General features: G+C 48.3%; 1 protein-coding gene across 1 annotated transcript in view; it reads left to right on the forward strand.

Moving 5' to 3' along the window:
* Positions 1 to 18965, forward strand: part of ABCA13 (ATP binding cassette subfamily A member 13) — a 366745-nt gene that overhangs the window by 99831 nt on the left and 247949 nt on the right. Inside the window, exons 24-26 of the mRNA XM_042977198.1 lie at positions 215 to 379; positions 1314 to 1491; positions 5704 to 5843. Coding sequence (XP_042833132.1) covers positions 215 to 379; positions 1314 to 1491; positions 5704 to 5843 — 483 coding nt within the window. The remainder of the gene's footprint in view (positions 1 to 214; positions 380 to 1313; positions 1492 to 5703; positions 5844 to 18965) is intronic.

The following is an 18965-nucleotide window of genomic DNA, read 5'->3' on the forward strand; positions in this document are numbered from 1 at the left end:
TTACGTTTGAGCATTGCTGGCGTAATCAAGGGTGTGATGAAAACCTGAACCAGGTGCACGCCAATGAAGAGGACGTTGATACGGCACAGCCAAGACGTCTCCCTAGTTCGAGAGAGAATAAAATCCAATAACCAGGCTTTCACTGCTCACGCAAGGCTCATGAGAGTAGAATGTACAATGTTGGTTATTTCACGTTGTGTCTTTTCCCTTCGAGACTCTGATGCCTTTGGAAGCGAGCAGAGTGCTCAGCTCCCTGTCGGACGTGGTCTCCAGGCTCAGCCACCTGCTTGCCAAAGCCGGCCACGTTCTGGAATACCTTCCCGAATTTCTTCGTGTGAATAAAATCACTGCCTTGCTGGACACGCCCGACTTTCAACAGGTGTGTGTTCACTTTTGGTCCCCGGGGAGATATTCAGATTTGCTGCTTTGGCCTGTATTTGTCTTCCGGCATCTAGAGTTTGCATGTGGCAGCAAAACATAGCAATGGGAGTACTTTCTGTGGCTGCGGAGACAACAGCCTGGCAGGAACGCTGGGCATCTCCCTAAAAACCGGAGGTCGGAGACTTCGTTGAGCCACATCCCCCCCACATGGTGGTTGGAAGGGTTCACGCATCATCTGTGAAGTCTGAAATCCCTACATCGTGTATGAGCACACATGAAATTCCACAGGCTTGTTTAACTTCATCCCGAGAGTTAATTGCTTTCAAAAACCTTCACGTTTATTTACATGCAAATAATTGGCTTACGAAGTACAGATTATGTACTGCAAATACAAACACAAACTTGAAGGAAGTTAGTGGGGTGACGGTAGCTTTTGCTTGGACGCCGTCTGCCTGGACGGGATGCGCGGGGAGAGCAGGTGCGTGGGGACGCGCAAAGAGAGGTGCACGGTGCGGGGCGTATGACAGGGTCCTCAGCGGCCTTGGGTAGGACAGCGCTGTGTTCATCAGCTGATGGGCAGTTTGGAAAGCTGTCAAGTGTCTGGGGGAACTCGGCGGTAGACAAACGTGAAGAACATTAATTCGCAGATTTAGCGATCTTTTATGGATTGAGCATTTATCACTGGACTGACCAGGATTTGCTGGTGCGAGTGCATGCACGTGTGCGTGAGTGTGGCCTTTGTGTCTCCTAATGGGTTAAAGTCCAGAAAAATCACTGCACGTTTTGTGGGGTGTTTGGAGGGCAGAGAAGTCTGAAGCCCAGATTGCGTGCTCGGGTGTGGTGAACGTCCTGTGTGTTCAGCTGGAGACAGGGCTCCCTTTCAGAAGGCGGAGTCCCTGTTGAGCGATACCTTATTTGCCTCATGTTCTCAGGATCCACAGAATGGCCAGGCCAGAAGTTCAGCCTTCGGTTCTTTCCAGTCCGTGATGAAGAAGCTTTGCAAGGAGCCCGCGTCGTTTTTCAGCAGCTCCAACTCGTTCATTAACTTGCCCAGAGTTAATGAGCTCCTGGGAGGGGACAAAGAAAAATTCAACATTCCCGAAGATTCAAGTAAGGCGACAGTAATCTGTGTTTGCATCTTGGCCACGTGCCCCGCTCTGTGCTGAATGTTCGGTGTGAGGGTGGGCACACACTGGCAAAAAGTGGTTCCCCTCCACCTTCTCAGCTGTATCTCTCCGCTTTCACTGAGGCTGCACATGTGGACGTGGCTTGTGGCTTTGGAAGCCCCTGGCACCCACCCACACCAGCTGATCCTCTCCCTGTGTCGTCAGGGAAATGACACAGGTCTTCTTGTATCCGTGTCTTAGATGAGACCATCGTGATTCAGAGATAAGATCACATGGACAAAAAGGCATCACTTGTTCAGGGGTGTGGGGCGCCGAACCCCACAAGTGTACTGGCACGCTTAGTCTGCCTTTCTAATTAAGACATAGCCACTCTTTTTTTTCTTAATTTTTAAAAAAATGTTTATTTGTTTTTGAGAGAGAGAAAGACAGAGCGTGAGCAGAGGAAGGGCAGAAAGAGAGGGAGACACAGAATCCGAAGCAGGCTTCAGGCTCTGAGCTGTCATCACAGAGCCCGACGTGGGGCTCGAACTCACGAACTGCGAGATCGTGACCTGAGCTGAAGTGCGATGCTTAACCGACTGAGCCACCTAGGCGCCCCCAAAACATATCCACTTAAAGTGGGGCCAGGAAGTCGCTTATCCATCCACAGTCCTTTGCCACTGAGTCTCACAGAAGACAGATTTGTAGGTGGCCGCATACATTTCTCCTTGTAGGATCTCACCACGTTGCAGGGACCAAAATGGTGCTCTTGGTCTCCGTGCCTGGACCCCCTCAGTGGTACTGGTCAGCTGGGGCTCCCCAATGGACCAGGGTGTCGGGGTGTCTGACTCTGGGGCTCTCAGTCCTTTTAAAAGGGTTTGCCTGGGGGCGCCTGGGTGGCTCAGTCGGTTAAGTGTCCGACTTCAGCTCAGGTCACGATCTCGCGGTCCGTGGGTTCGAGCCCCGCATCGGGCTCTGGGCTGATGGCTCAGAGCCTGGAGCCTGTTTCTGATTCTGTGTCTCCCTCTCTCTCTGCCCCTCCCCCATTCATGCTCTGTCTCTCTCTGTCCCAAAAATAAATAAACGTTAAAAAAAAAATTTAAAAAGGGTTTACCTGATTGCTCAGCCAGGATCATCTTCTTTTTGAGAAATGCCAGGTCAGCTGATTGGGGACCTTATTTACAGCTTCAGCATTCCTTCACCATGCCTGGGAAACCCACCCAGGGGATGGCATCTGTCATCCCCAGCTCCCGTCCACAAGTCAGGGCATGAACGCCAGGGGCCATGTTGGGATTCTGCCTACCACCCACACCCGATATATATACAAAATCTATTATATTACAAATTATGTCTTATATACTTACATACATAAAACATGCTATATATTACAAATTATGTGTTATATATTTGTATATATTTCTTTACTATGAAAAACGTAAATCTAAATCTCTGTTTACGTACCGTGTGCATGGGGTGGAGAGAGTCCTGGCAGGACCAGGGAGGAGGAGGAGGGGGCATTTTGTGGAGTTGGAGGCGTAAGGTGTGAAGCCACCTCACAGCAAACTCAGAGACAGTGTGTTCGTGTGCTCATCAGCGAGTGGATAGTTCAGGTAGTTCCAGATACAACATGATTTGGCAGTATAAACACACATTATGTTGTTAATATCTGATAATTTTTGTTGTCCGCTTCTCTAATTCTCATGTCTTCTTTTTTTTCTTGCACTTGGGTTTCTTGAGGATTTTTTATTTGCTCATGAAATCTAATCATCCATCCTTCCATCCATTCCTCCATCAATCTATTAATTCATCCATTTATCCTTCCTTCCTTCCTTCCTTCCTTCCTTCCTTCCTTCCTTCCTTCCTTCTTTCCTTCCTTCCATCCATCAGTCCACCCATCCACACATCCATTGATCCATCCATCCATCCATCCATCCATCCATCCATCCATCTATTCACCTATCCATCCATCAATCCATCCATCCATCCATCCATCCATCCATCCATCCATCCACCTATCCATCCATCAATCCATCCATCCACCCATCCATCCATCAGTCCATCCATCTATCCATCCATCCATCAATCCATCCATCCATCCATCCATCCATCCATCCATCCATCCTTCCGTCTATCTTTACATCTATCCATCCTTCCATCCATCAAATATTTAACCATCCATCCTTCCATCCATCCCTCTATCTATCCATCCATCCTTTCATCCATCCATTGATTCATTCATTCACACGCTCACTCAACCATTCATCTGCCTAGTTATTTAGCCACCATTGAGGACCAGTCTTTCTTAGTACTTTCATACATTGTATTTCAAATGATTGTCACACTCACCACAGACAATATTAGTACCCTCATCTTCCAGAAGACATGCTGGAAGCTCAGAGAAGGGTAAATCACTTACCCAAGTTCACACAGCTCACAAGTGGCAGATGTCAGGATTCCTGGTTTCAAATTTTTTGTTCTGTACATAAAGATGGTTATGTCTTTTCTGAAATGAAAATTGTTACTGTTTACATCAAGCTGATAATTTGCAATATAACTTTGAAAAATATCAATGAGAACAACCTTTATAATTAATGGTTTCAAACTTCATTATGTATCCATGCTCTTAATTTATATCTCAGGGAGTTCTTTCTATCAATTTTATTGTACTTGTTGAATAAAAAAACATTTTTTTTCCTTTTCAAGTGGACAATTTGGGAAGATGAAATTAATAGTGGAAGTGATCACAACAGCAATATTCATACCTTGGGTGTTAGGAATCATGATATCAAAGCTAAGATACTTCCATTTTTTAAAATTATTTTTTAATGTTTATTTAAGAAAAAAATTTTTTTAATGTTTGTTTATTTTTGAGACAGAGAGAGACAGAGCATGAGCAGGGAAGTGGCAGAGAGAGAGGGAGACACAGAATGTGAAGCAGGCTCCAGGCTCTGAGCTGTCAGCACAGAGCCTGACACGGGGCTCGAACTCACGAACTGTGAGATCATGACCTGAGCCGAAGTCGGACGCTTAACCGACTGAGCCACCCAGATGCCCCTTAATGTTTATTTTTGAGAGAGAGAGGGAGAGACAGCATGAGCAGGGGAGGGGCAAAGAGAGAGAGGGGGATGAAGAATCCAAAGCAGGCTCCAGGCTCCGAGCTATCAGCACAGAGCCTGATGCGGGGCTCGAACCCACAGACTGTGAGATCATGCCCTGAGCCGAAGTTGGATGCTTAACTGACTGAGCCACCCAGGTGCCCTGAAATATTTGCATTTTAAATGTTCGCTCCAGGAGTAAAAGAACCAGTTGTACTAAAGTACTCATCACTATTTTAAAACCATATATAAGAATCAGTCACTAAGCACTATGGTGATGAAGGCTCTACCCTCATTAAGCACCTATTCGGTTAGACAGGTTAGTTGAGTAAGCCCTCAGTTGAAACCAGTTAGCACCACAGCAATGATGAAAGCCACCTTAAGGAATCAAGGGTGGAGTGAAAAGAAGGTGACTTAATATATCAAAAACGGTAAGTTCAACACTTCTGTGTAGGTGCAGGGAAGAAAATTCAGTAACAAGATATGAAGCTAATTTCATAAGAAGAACCTAATTCTGTTCTCAATCCTGTAAGTGTCGACAGTTTTCTAGATTAAAGATCAGGTGCATTTCTTTCTATTACTTATTTTCAGGTGTCTTAAGGATGACTTAGTTTGGACACGTGAAGGTCATGCTTTCCTTTCTTTTAAAGTATTGAAGCAAGGGGCGCCTGGGTGGCTCAGTCGGTTAAGCATGTGACTTCGGCTCAGGTCATGATCTCACCGTTTGTGGGTTCGAGCCCCGCATCGGGCTCTGCGCTGACAGCTCAGAGCCTGGAGCCTGCTTCAGATTCTAGGTCTCCTTCTCTCTGCCCCTCTCCTGCTGGTGCTCTCTCTCAAAAATGAATAAACATTAAAAAATTAAAGCAAAAACAAAAAACCCCCCAAATATTGAAATAAACATGGTGTCCCGAAATTTCTTCTGAGACAAGAGGCGCCAAAGACAATGACAAGAAAAATTCTTGTGGAATTTACTGCCCAAATTCAGAATTGTGGCATGAAAAATGTATCTAGATCAGTCATTGAAAAGTGACGCATCATGGATATGTAAATGAGGGTTACTGTTAGCCTGGGCATCCCCTATCGTGAGTAACTTTTTTGTTTGTTTGTTTAAATTGTGGCAGCACCATTTTGCTTGAACCTCTATCAGGAAATTCTACAGTCTCCAAATGGCGCTTTGGTGTGGTCCTTCCTAAAACCTGTATTACATGGAAAAATACTGTACACACCAAATACTCCAGAGATTAATGAGATCATTGGAAAGGTAAGTCTGAATGAATGAGGATGTTATAGATCGGGAAGAAATCTTTAAAGCTCCATAACGTTCTATAGATTGGAATGCAGATGTTTTTGTGTGTTGAGTATGGTCCATCTTGGCCTTTTCCTGCCCTTGCTGTTAACCTTGGTTGGACGTGCCAAGGGGTCTCTCTCCTGGGGGACACTTTGGGGGTGGGAGGTATTATTTGGAGCAGGTGCACTGGAGCAGGTGTTTTGCTTGGTGCACCCGGTGCTTAAGGAAGAGTCAGACCCCACCTGTGTGTAGTCTCGGCCTGGTGAGGGACGTGTCCCATTCGATTGTGAGGCTTTGGCGGCCTCACCCTGTGGAAGAGAGGCTGGGGGGGGGGCAGGCAGCTCTGCCTCCCCAGGAGCAATGCCAACACCGCAGGGCTCTGTTTTCCCTCTCGTACCGCCTCCCACCTGTATGCTACGGGACTCGGGATGGTTCACAGGCACACTTTGTTCCGGGAGGATTGTGCTGTATCTTGTGTGGTCTTGTTTTCATGTCTGGGGGTGGCTCGTGAGGAAGCCTGCAGGCACCTTGAGGGGAGCTTCACAGAGAACACGCGAACCGTCTGATCCAATGCTCAGACCAGAAGAAGAGAAGCCAGGTTGTACTGGTGATGAACGTTCCAGCTTCAAGTAGTACTAACGTGAAAACCAAACAGTTAAGCGCTGGCGGCGGTCGTACGAGGAGGTGCGTTACTTTTGGTCCAGGTGGACTTTGCGCATCCCCGTGGTCGCCATGAGAACGCCCCAAAGCTCCGTCCCCCCGTGACACAGCTCAGGGGCTGTCTTTGTCTCCATGCACTCTGAATGTGGCCCATAACTTGTTTTCATCTGGAAAGCATCATCTCGGAGGGGTATTTACTGAAACTCTGACTCTTGCAGTGAAATGATGTTAATCTCGATAAACAGCAGGAGTGAGTCTTTTCACAAGCTACTCCTAACAGGCCCGGAGCCAACGCCAAAGTTATTCCAGATTCCCTTCGTGGTTAAGCTTTTAAGGGCTGTGGTTTTTTTTTTTTTTTTTTAGGAATTTCATAGCAAATGACTCTCTAGAAAGCTTTCTTGTAAATTTCAATTGTTTAAAAAGAAGCTGTGAGTTTCTTTTTTTGATTATATGTTATATATTCGTGGTATTCGTAATACATGTGTTCTAGTGTTACGGGAATTAGTGTCACAGCTTGCACTTCTGAAGAGCTCACCCTGAGGTGGGGAACGAGGAGACAGAGAAGCGAAGGAATAAGTTAGATGTGATAGGAGGGGTGTGTTCAGTGTGGCAGGATGCAGAGACCTGAGCTGCTCCTCAAGGAAGGAAGGGTTTGGAAAAGCCTTAGGAGGGCAGGGCGTGTCTGCCTCTGTCGGGCAGGGGAGCCGGGACAGAGGTATGGGGAGGGATTGAGCCCCGTGAATTCTGAGAAAAATGAAAATTCTTTCTGTTTTTTTAAAAGTGTATTTATTTATTTGAGGTGGAGGGGGGAAAGAGGCAGAAAAAGATGGAGAGAGAGAATCCCAAACAGGCTTCACGCTGTCAGCACAGAGCCCGACATGGGGCTCAATCCCATGAACTGTGAGATCGTGACCTGAGCCGAAACCAAGAGTTGGACGCTCAACAGACTGAGCCCCCCAGGCGTCCCTGAGAACAATGAAAATTCTGGAGAAACCAGCAATTTCCCTGATTCTTGCTCCTCCCATGTGAGATGTTACAGGCAGTACCAGGAGCTGGCGTCCTTCTCACGCGTCCAGTGTGACTGGCGACTTTGGATGTGGACATCCTGGTTTGCACTGATAAGGCTGTCTTTCTGGCATTGTAGGCAGGGTGCGTTATTCTGGCAGTCAGCCGCGACTGTCTGGCTTCCTGAACATTGGATGCGGTCAGTAGATGCTTGGTCTCAAGCCCCACCTGGTTGGAGGTCCCAGAAGCTTTGGCACGTGTCATGTGAAGCAACATCGGCTCCATGTTGTAAACTGTTTAGTACTTCGTCTTATTCTCTGCATCCCTTTCATTTTTTTTTTAATGTTTATTCATTTTGAGAGAGAGAGAGAGAGAGAGAGAGAAAGCATAGTGGGGGAGGGGCAGAGAGAGGGAGACACAGAATCCGAAGCAGGTTCCAGGCTCCGAGCTGTCAGCACAGAGCCCGACGCAGGGCTTGAACTCACGAACCGTGAGATTGTGACCTGAGCCGAAGTCAAACTCTCAACCGAATGAGCCTCCCAGGTGCCCCCAGAACAGATTTTTAACAGCAATATTGTGACAAGGACTGTTCAGCCTCCTAGCACCTCGGTGTGAAGTGGCCACCATGTCTTTAGGAGAGGGTGTTAATTTCACAGGGTTCATCCTTGGACACTGAGGGAGGCACCCAGGAGCATGATGGAGGTGACACAGGCAAGGCTGGGGGGGGGGGCGCCCTCCCTGTTCCCTCCATCTGCGTGACCTTGGGCTTGTCACTCTCCCCGTAGAGACCTCTTCCTCCATCAGCAAAATGGAGGCGCGAGCAAGCTCCGGGATTTCATCGGGGAGACTTGTTCGTGGGGACACACTGCGGTCCATGGCGTCCGTACCGTGCCTTTCTTTGGCTGGGCTCTCTGACGGGTGTGTCCCCAAAACCATCTGCACCCCCTTTGACAACACTTCCCAGACCCCAAGAACACAATGGCTACGATATCTAGGGAAGACCCAGCTCGTTCTGGGAGGGTCTTTACATGTGGATTGATGGTATTTCCACGTTATTATTCGGGAGATCCCAGTCTATCAGTGCGCTCGTTTAGTTTTGTTGGTCAGAATTGTGTTTGGTTTGGGGGCACCTGGGTGGCTCTTGATTTCGGCTCAGGTCGTGATCTCGGTTCATGAGTTCAAGTCCTGTGTCGGGCTCTGTGCTGACGGCTCAGAGCCTGGAGCCTGCTTCGGATGCCCCTCCCCTGCTCACGCTCTGTCTCTCCTCTCTCTCAAAAATAAATAAGCATTAAAAAAATTTAAAAAAAGAATTGTGTTGGTTTTGGCCCCAGGCTGATGCAAAATTAAAGAACAGAGTGAAGACAACACATGAGCTTTTATTTTTTTTTAATTTTTTAAAATGTTTATTTATTTTTGAGAGAGAGGCAGGGGGGTGAGCAGGAGCAGAGAGAGAGGGAGACAGAGGATCCCAAGCAGGCTCTATAGTGAGAGTGGAGAACCCAATGCGGGGCTAGAACTCATGAACCAAGAGACCTTGACCTGAGCCGAAGTCGGACGTGTAACCGACTGAGCCCCCCAGGTGCCCCAACACATGCGTGTTAAGAGAGATTATAAAAGTGAAAAAAACGAAAACAGATACAAGAATTAGATTTTACGTCCACGAGTAAGTAGCCTGTCAGGAACGGCATCGTGAGCTCAGCGTGTACACGTCAGCCACCCACTGGTGTCCTTCCCGATGGGACGCCAGCCCGCTACACTCAGCACCGCGCTCTCCCTAGAAAAGTCATCTGACTCCCTGTGCTCCATTTCCTTTTACCAAACAGGCTAAAAATAACTCTCTTGCATGGCGTGCAGTCCGGAGGATCGGAACGAAAAATCAGAAATGACACTTAGGGGGCGCCTGGGTGGCTCGGTTGATTGAACGTCCGACTTCAACTTACAGCTCAGGTCTTACAGTTCGTGAATTCGAGTCCCGTGTCAGGGTCTCTGCTGTCAGCACAGAGCCGGCTTCGGATCCTCTGACCCCTTCTCTTGCTGCCCCTCCCCCACTCATTCCATCTCTCTCTCTCTTTCTCTCTCTCTCTCTCTCACTCTCTCAAAAATATTTAGAAAATAGCAAACAAATGTAATCCTGGATCTTCTCTACCGACGTGATTTCTGAAGGACATTCTGACCGTGTTCGTTGGGTCCTGGGAAGGGTGAAAATCACCCTAGGAAGCAGGCAGAGGGGTCTGGGGGGCTGGGGATTCCCAGCCGGGGTGGGGCCCAGCAATTTTGTCCCCAGAGGACCTGTGGTAGTATCTGGAGTTGTTTCTGGTGTCATGACCAGGGCGCTGCTGGTGGGGTAGGGGGGGAGCTCCTGGCACCCAGTGGGTGGAGGCCGGGATGCCGCTGTGCACCCCGAAATTCACAGGGCAGCCCCTGCTGTCATGAGGGAGGCTTGTCTGGTGTCACTGGTGCTGAGGAGGAGAAACTGCGGGATGAAAGGTGTCTAGACAGGGTGGGAGCCCAAGGGAGGAGAGGACAGAGGAGGGACAGCCTGTGCTCAGAGTGTGAACTCAGGCTCACCCAGGCTAACCTGTCCTGGTGACGGTGCTCAGCGGGGGCTGGCTGTGGGCCGAGGGGGAAGCCGAGGGCACAGAGCACTTGGCCTTACCCCTGTGTGTCTCAGAACAAGTTGTCACCGCACAAGTTGGCCCTGGGGCATCGTGGTGGTCAGGCGGGGGCAGGAGTGGATTAACGTCTCCTGGCACGGGGGGAGGGAGCCAGGCTTTCCTGATGTCTGTGTCCTGAGCAGAGGTTGGTGGCCAGCTGTGTGCCTGCGGCTCCAAGGGGCAAGGGGGGCCTTGGCCCCAGGGTGGCCTCAGCCCGGTTGGAGCCCCGTGGCCCGGGCCGGGTGTCTGAGAGCAGGAGCTGAGATCAGATGTGTTTGTTGTATGGACCGCCATACCCAGCGCCCAGTATCACAGTGGGCAAATGGTTGTTGAATGAATCACACAATACTGATTATATGGCTCTTGTGTGCATTCTGTCGAAGACTTCCCTGAATTTACGTATACCCGGGACAGGATAATCTCTGGGCTAAGCCCTGTGCCCTCCCTGCATCCAGCGACTCTTCCTTCCGTCACCGGGGCCGTTGTCCCCCAGCACAGGTCAGTGGTAGTCCGGCCTGAGGATGGCAGCGGTAACGTGGTCAGGGAGAGCGGTCTGCTCTGGGTATTACTTACCCTGATTGACTCCTGGCCAGGTCCCTGGCGTGGACAGTCTCACTTACCCCTCAAACAAATGCTGGTGGAAGGAACTCATACCCATTATACAGAGAGGAAAACCACAGCCTGGAAAGGAGACATTACAGAGCTGGAAATTGTGGGGAGCTGGAATTCAGGCCACGTGTGTTACTCTGAAGTCTTTGACACACAGCCTGTATGAGCTTGTACGTAAACTAGCCGGGAGACTTGGACAAGAGATTTGTTTTCTTCCAGCCCTGGAGGCTGCAAGTACAAGATCAAGGTGTCCACACGGTTGGTTCCTCCTGAGGCCTCTCTCTTGGGTGTGCAGATGGCTGTTTTCTTCCCGTGTCATCACATGTTCGTCCCTCTGTGCGTGTCTGTGTTCTGACCTCCTTTTCTTATAAAGGCCCCCCTCTTGGGGCGCCTGGGTGGCTCAGTAGGTTAAGCGTCTGACTTTGGCTCAGGTCATGATCTCGCAGTTCGTGGGTTCGAGCCCCGCGTCATGCTCTGTGCCGACAGCTCAGAGCCTGGAGCCTGCTTCGGATTCTGTGTCTCCCTCTCTGCCCCTCCCCCATTCTCTCTCTCTCTCTCAAAAATAGATAAACATAAAAAAAAAAACAAAAACCCGCTCATTAAGGGTTAACATGTGACTTCATGTTGACTTTATCCCCCGTTTTAAGACTCTTTCTCCAAAAAGAGTCACATTCTGAGGTCCTGGGGGTTATGGATTTTGGGAGGACACAGTCTAGCATGAACACTGATACTTTCTTTTACCACTTGAAAATGGAAATGTGTGGGGCCATGTAGGAAACTCGCCAACTCTGTCCATAGGCTTCTGTGGCCAGTTCTGGAATCACACGGAAGGGAGGTTAATTTGCTAATGAGCGCATGAACACGGGCCTTGATTCTGCAAAGCAAGAGATGCACGGAGGCAGGTTCCAGGGCCGCTCCAGTGACATCACCTGGCCCTGGGGTCCCCCAGATACTCTTCCTTGAACCTTGTCACTGTGAACTCGCGCCCGCGGCAGGGTCCAACCTCACTCGTCGGCGTTACCTGCACAGCCTGCTCATGACAAGCTGCTTGTTAGCTTCTAATGGAGAACCCACTGAAGTGTGCAGACCTTAGTTTCCAGGACCGGCGGGAGGAGGAGAAGATAAGGTTCAGATTGCTTTCGTAATTAAAACACTTTCCCTAAAAGTGGAACTAGTGGCACTTTCCCTGGGTCCCTGGAGGTCCCCTCTGTCAGAGAACCAAGACTGTCGCTTTTATTCTGACAACAGTTTGCTCTCAAGTTCCTGAAGCAGCCGTGAAGCCTCGGTGTGGGTCCCGCTACTTTGGGCCTGAGCAAGTTTCTGGAGACCGAGGGCAGCTGGTGGCCTGGCAGCCGGACATGCCAGCTGCCCTGAGAAGGAGACCCAGGCCCAGGAGTCCAGGAGTCCCTGGGCTGTGTGTGAGCAGTGTCACGAGCATGGCTTGGTGCCGGCCACATGAGCCCGGGGGGGAGAGCTACGCAGGCCCCACTGTCCCACTTGCTGACTGTGGCCACTCTGAGGTCCTCATGCAGAGCCCCACGTCAGACTCAGGGCGACAGCCTCGGCACCCTGCCTCGACCTCCCCAAATCCCTGGGGTCAGTTTCTGTGGCTTCTCACCTCTGTCAGCTCTGCAAGCCTACAGTTTTTCTTTTGTTGGGTACCAGACCACGTTTAAAACTAGTTTTTGGTGTTTGGAGTGATTTTGACATAGTTGCATTATTGGCGCCCCTGGGTGGCTCATTCGGTTAAGCGTCTGACTTCGGCTCAGATCACGATCTTATGGTTCATGAGTTCAAGCCCCGAGTTGGGGTCTGTGCTGACACCTCACAGCCGGCTTGGGATTCTCTCTCTCCCTCTCTCTGCCCCTTCCCCACTCACGCTTTCTCTGTCTCTCAAAAATAAATAAGCTCAGGGGCGCCTGGGTGGCTCAGTCGGTTAGGCATCCAACTCTTGGTTTCGGCTCAGGTCATGATCTCATGGTTCGTAAGTTTGAGCCCCGCATCAGGCTCCATGCTGACAGTGTGGAGCCTGCTTGGGATTCTCTCTCTCCCTTTCTCTCTGCCCCTCCCCCTCTCGCTCTCTCTGTCTCTCTCAAAATGAATAAACTTGAAAAAAAATAAACTTAAAAAAAAAAGAAATTGCATGATCTTTACTTCTTTTGGACAAGAGATTTGTTTTCTTCACGGCAGTTTTATTCACGGCATACACATTTTTGCTGTTTTCTGAGCACGGTGTCTGTCTGGTTATTTTCCAGTGTGTTGGTCAGGGTCCAATCAGAAGAAACAGCAAGGAAGGTTGAAATGAAAAATCACGACTGTAACAAGAGCTTAGAGTCCCAGGGGGTTGGTTAAGGATGTGAAGAATAAAGGCCCAGGGCAGACCCTTACCGGGTTGGCAGGACCTCGGGGGGTGGGAGGAACCACCCTGGAAATGGCCTCCCCACCCAGGGTCAGGGTCCAGACCCCACTGGGAGGAACACAGCTGTGGTCAGCTGGGTGCAGAGATCACCAGGGGCCCTGCTGGTGGTGCCGAGGACCTGCATTTGTGGGTGCAGGGGAACCCCTACGCTTGGCCACTCTGCAGAGCTGGACTGCGGCACGGCTGGGGAGGTCATCGTGGGGATACCGCACCCCTGGGAGAGGTGAGTTCTTGGACACCTGCTGAGCTGTGGAAGGAGGGACCCTAGGGACATTGCCTTCTCTATCCTGCTTTAAAATACTTGCCAGATCCTTCCGACGTCTGATTTACCTCAATATGGACATCAGTTAATTGCTTTTCTTTTTTCCTTTTTTTTTCATGTTTATTTATTTATTTTGGGAGGGAGGGGCATAAAGGAAGAGAGAGAGAGAGAGAGAGAGAGAGAGAATCCCAGGCAGGCTCCGTGTTGTCATCATGGAGCCTGATGTGGGGCTCGATCTTACCCACCGTGAGATCATGACCTGAGCTGAAACCAAGAGTTGGTTGCTTACCCGACTGAGCCACCCAGGCGCCCCCCAGTTAATTGCTTTTCGTATTCAAGGTGTGATTTTTCTGGTTCTTTGTGTAGAGGGCGATTTTCACTTGTGTTGTGGGAACTGGGGGTTTTCTGTCAGGAGATTGTAAAAATGTTTTATTCTTGCCAGAAGTAACATCCCTCAGGTTTAACAAAATACAGGTTTCAGCCTCCCTGTGGTTGTGGTTCGAGGGACAGTTGAATCCTAGCAGCCTCTGATAGGCTGGCCCCTCTGCTGCATCTGGGGCTCCCCTGGCCCCTGATGCTCCTGCCTGAGGGTGGTTTGTCCAGGCCCACATGCTTCCAGATGCTTCCGGGGGCGGGGGATGGGAGTTTGTGGTCGAGAGCCCTCTTGTTGGGGCCAGGCCACTTGTCCCTCTACCCCCTGCTCGGTGACTGTGCGGGGTGCGTGTGCTGAGATCGTCCACGCAGGACCCTCTGTCGCCTCCACCCTCCCCTGGGGTTTCCTGGGCTGCTTCTCTGCAGTGAGGGTCCTGACTGATCCTTTTTGTTGATGTTTCAGCAGGATTCCTGTCCATCGTGGGAGGAGTGAGCCTCCCGGCTGCGTTCTGCTGCTGGCTTGTTGGCTGGGGAAATGCAGGGTGTGGGTCAGCTTCTGTTGTGTGGGGGTCAGAGGGCACCCTTCTGCTGATATTGTCCAGTCCTGGGGAACCGACTGGCTTGCTTCTTCCTTCCTCCTTTTAGAGTTCTATATGGACGCCTCTTGCATTGTTTCCAGAGGGTACGGCAGTTCAAGCAAGGAGACAGGGACTTGTGGACAAAGTCCCCTTTTCTGAGTCCTTTTGACATGAGTCTGCTTATCTCTGCTGGGTGCCTGCTGGGTGTTCCAGGCCCAGCCCTAGGAGCAGCTGCTTCTCCAGCAGGTTCTAGTCTCGCGCTCTCAGTGCCGGAGAGGTGCCTTGCTGTTAGTCCCCGTTTTCCACCTCCTCGGTCGCTGGACACAGCACACGTTCTGTTCCTGCCTGAAGGTTTTCTATGGCTTATCCGTAATTTGTCATGTTCCTTACAAAAATATATTTCACTGAGATTTTAAAATCTAGGGTCGCAGAGATAGCATTCTTTTGCTTTAAAACATTTTCTCTGTAGGGGCGCTGGGGGACTCAGTCAGTTAAGCATCTGACCGTGGCTCAGGTCATGATCTCGCAGTTCGTGAGTTTGAGCCCCGCGTCTGGCTCTGTGTGGACAGCTTGGAGCCTGGAGCCTGCTTCGGCTGTCTCCCTCTCTCTCTGCCCCTCCTCACTAGCACTCTGTCTCTCTCTTTCTCAAAAATAAATAAAAACATTTTTTAAAAATTATAAAAAAGAAAATTCCTCTGTATGTGTTATAGGGATTTTCCATACTTGGGAGGTTTATTTTCTAATATTATCAAATTAAATTATTAAATTATCTATTATTCAAACATCAGTATTTCCTATTGTTTTGAATATTTAAATTAACACCAATATTAAGGTTTAGATGCACTCTAATATATTGATTAATATTAAATAATTTAAAATTAGACTCAGCGGAGATCTGTATACTTTGTTGTATGTTTAGGAAAATAGCTCATTTTCTCATTGTTTTTCTTTTTCTCCATGTCATTTCTTTTTAAGTTTTAAAAACATTTATTTACTTACGTTATCTCTACCCAACACAGGTCTCGAACTCACAACCATGAGAACTAGAATCACATCCTCCACCACTGAGCCAGCTGGGTGCCCCTGAAGTTATTTCCTTTTAACATTTATTTTTATCCATTTCTTTCGGCTTTCCTCATATTTGTTGTATTATTGTACTACGTTGACTAAGTTTTGGTTTTTAATTAGTAACAAACCTACTGGAGTCTGCAATTTGGTTCTACCTAGCATGTTGTTATGGCTAATATCTTTATTATTGCCTATGTAAACACTTCCTAAGTAATATCCTATAACTCAAGAGTTATTTGTATTATTTAAAATTTGCAACTCGTTAAATTAAAAGGTGTTCACGCGGGGCGCCTGGGTGGCTCAGCCGTTAAGCCTCTGACTCTGGCTCAGGTCATGATCTCACAGTTTGGGAGCTCGCATCCCACATCGGGTGAGCACGAGCCCCGGGTGAGCCCTGCTTCTCTCTCTGCCCCTCATGGGATTCTCTGTCTTCCCTCTGCCCCCTCGTTCACTTGGACCCTCTCTCTCTCTCTTTCTCCCTCAAGAAAAGAAAAGTGTTCACACAAACTTTGGCTAAGAATTTCTAATTTCATAACACACACCTAAATGATTTATATATTTTGGGATTTTATTGTATGTTAGTTTCAATAAATTTTCTTCGGCATTTGAAAAGCAAGGATATGTATGTATACAGAGGATAAAATAGGATATTTTAACTAATTTAGGTAGCCATAGATTTAGGTAGTCATACAAAAAAGATGTACATATTTGTATTGGGACACCTGAGTGGCTCAGTTCCTTGAGCACCTGCCTCTTGATTTCGGTTCAGGTCACAATCCCAGAGTTGTGAGATCCAGCCCCGTGTCGGGCTCGTTGCTGAACATGGAGCCTGCTTGGGATTTTCTCTCCCCTCTGCTTCTCTCCCTGACGTGTGCGTGCACACGCGTGTGCACATGATCTGTCTCTCTCAAAACAAATAAGGGTATATATATTTATAAACTTACCAGATACCTATGTAAACATACATATATATTTGGTGTGTCTGTGTGTGTGTTTGTAGAGTTAAGACTTTTCAGATCTCCTGTGGTTGCATCGGGAACACCATCCAGCCCCGGCATGTGGGTGTGCAGTTTGGCTGCTGCCGGGGCTGTTTACTGAGCACTTACTATGGCCCAGACCTGGCCCTGAGACACTGTCATGTACCCTAATATCACCACCTCTGCTAACCCCATTCCTCTCGGAGCCTGAAGCCTACGGTTAAGCAATGGGGCTTAAGGCCAGGCAGCAAACAAGGGGCAGAACTAGGGTTGTAACCTGGACAGGGGCTCGTTCGTGACTTGACTCTTCAAGGACCGTCTGCCGGGTCGTCTGCCGGGTTGCGAAGGGCTCCTGGTATTCAAGTGTTACCATGTTCCTTTCTTGTTTCTAGTCATTTTTACTTCATATGTTTTGATGATATGTTCCTGACTGCATAAATATTAATCGTTGTAAATTGTAATTTTTTTTCAGAATAAAACAAATTTTGTTCTTTTAAAAAAAATGTTTATTTTTTAGAGAGAGGGGGGAAGGTATGAGTGGGGGAGGGACAGAGAGAGGGGGACAGAGGATCCGAAGCAGGCTCTGCTCTGACAGCAGAGAGCCCCATGTGGGGCTCGAACTCACAAACTGCGAAATCATGACCTGAGTTAAAGTTGGACGCTTAACAGACTGAGCCTCCTGGGCGCCCCAAACCTTGTTCTGTTTATTCTTTTTACTGCAAATTTTCTTTTGTCTGTTGTTACCATTTCCAGCTTTTTTTGTTTTGGCTTGATATTTAAATCTTTTGTTTTTAGTCCAATATAAAAATCCAGTTGGCTTTGATAGCATTGTGTATAATCTTAATCTTAATTAAGAAAAGAGTTTTGCTTACTTTGTTCATAGCTATATTTCTAGCACCTGGACCTGGCTTACAGACAATAAATATAGACACTTCCTCAATCACTTAACCAACTGGGTCTGAGAATCTCCATCCTAATTGGATGTTTGGACCTATTCATAGTTATTGTCGTGAATGGCATGTCTAGAGTTATTTTTGTCATTCTCTGTTAGTTTTAAAATTTATGCTTGGCCTTGTGTTTTTCTTTTTTCCTCTCTTTTGCCAAAGGAATCTGTTTTTCTCCCTTCTGTTTTTTTTTTAAGATTGTATTTTTACGTGATCCCTACACCCAATGTGGGGCTTGAACCCACAACCCCGAGATCGGGGGTCACAGGCTTCACGGCAGGTGCCCCTTCCTTCTGTCTTTTTAACGTGTGCTTACCTGTCACAGTTAATGCTGTGTTTCTTACTGGGTTAGGAGTCCCAGTTCGCCTGCATGCGTCTGTACCTGCCCGTCACCCTGTCTGTCGCCGAGGGAGCCTGAAACCCTATGGGTTTCTAACATGATGACAGTCACCTCCGTAAAAGTTAGCAACTGGGGGTTCTAATTTCAGTTATAACCTTCCTATTATAATTTTATGATTGTTACACTTAAGTTTCAAGAATCATTGTTGGCATCTGGATTAAACTTAGAACTTTGTTAGCCATTATTTAAAATCAGTTCTCTGTGTGAATGCCTTCATGGCTCATCTCCATTTCGATCGTATTGGGAAATTTCTATTCTTATATTGTTGACTTAACGTGTACTCAGGTTGTCTTCATGTGACTGTTGGGACCGTTCACAGGTAGCTGAGGTTCTTTCTCCTTGGGTGTTGGAAGATGGCTTTCTGGGGCTCCCCCCTTTGCATCATAGCCTGGCTGACAGAGGAATTCTTGGTTTATGTTGTCTCTCTCTCAGGACTATAGAATGTGCTTCATCGTCCACTGACCTTTAATTTTGCAGAGAAGCTATCTGAAACGACATGAGTTTTTTAAAATTCCTTCTGAAGAAGCTTCTTGTGAACTCCTTGGGGCGCCTGGGTGGCTCAGTCGATTAAGCATATGACTCTTGATTTCATCTCAGGTCATGATCTCACAGTTTGTGAGTTCAAGCCCTGTGTTGGGCTCTGTGCTGACAGCATGGAGTCCGCTTGGGATTATCTCCGTCTCCCTCTCTCTCTATGCCCCCCAGCCCCTTTCTCAAAATAAAGAAACTTTAACATAAATAAATAGTTTAAAAATAAAAAAAAGAAGTTTCTTGTGAACTCCTCGATGCATATATATTCATTCAGTTAGAATCCCAGATCTGACGAGGTATGTGATTTTGTTTATTATCAGAAAGGCTTCGAAACGTGCAGACTCAGGGATGTTTGTGACCAATGGTGATTCCTGACCCCACTCTGGCCCCTTCCCTCTCCTGGGATTTGCCTCCTCTTTGGCTTAGATCTTTAGCATCTGTCCTAGACCCTGGTTTTACTTTTCTTCCCCTCTGTCTCGCACCTGCCCTCTGAGGGCCAGGATGGCGTCATAGGTTGGTTCTGTGTGGAGACTGTCCCTGTTGCTGGTTCCAGAACACTGCCCGTCTGCCACCCGCTGGTTCTGGGTTCAGCCGCCCGGTGGTCAGCCCTCAGGTG

The sequence above is a fragment of the Panthera tigris genome, chromosome A2, assembly GCF_018350195.1.
Source record: "Panthera tigris isolate Pti1 chromosome A2, P.tigris_Pti1_mat1.1, whole genome shotgun sequence".
Classification (NCBI taxonomy): Eukaryota; Metazoa; Chordata; class Mammalia; order Carnivora; family Felidae; genus Panthera; species Panthera tigris.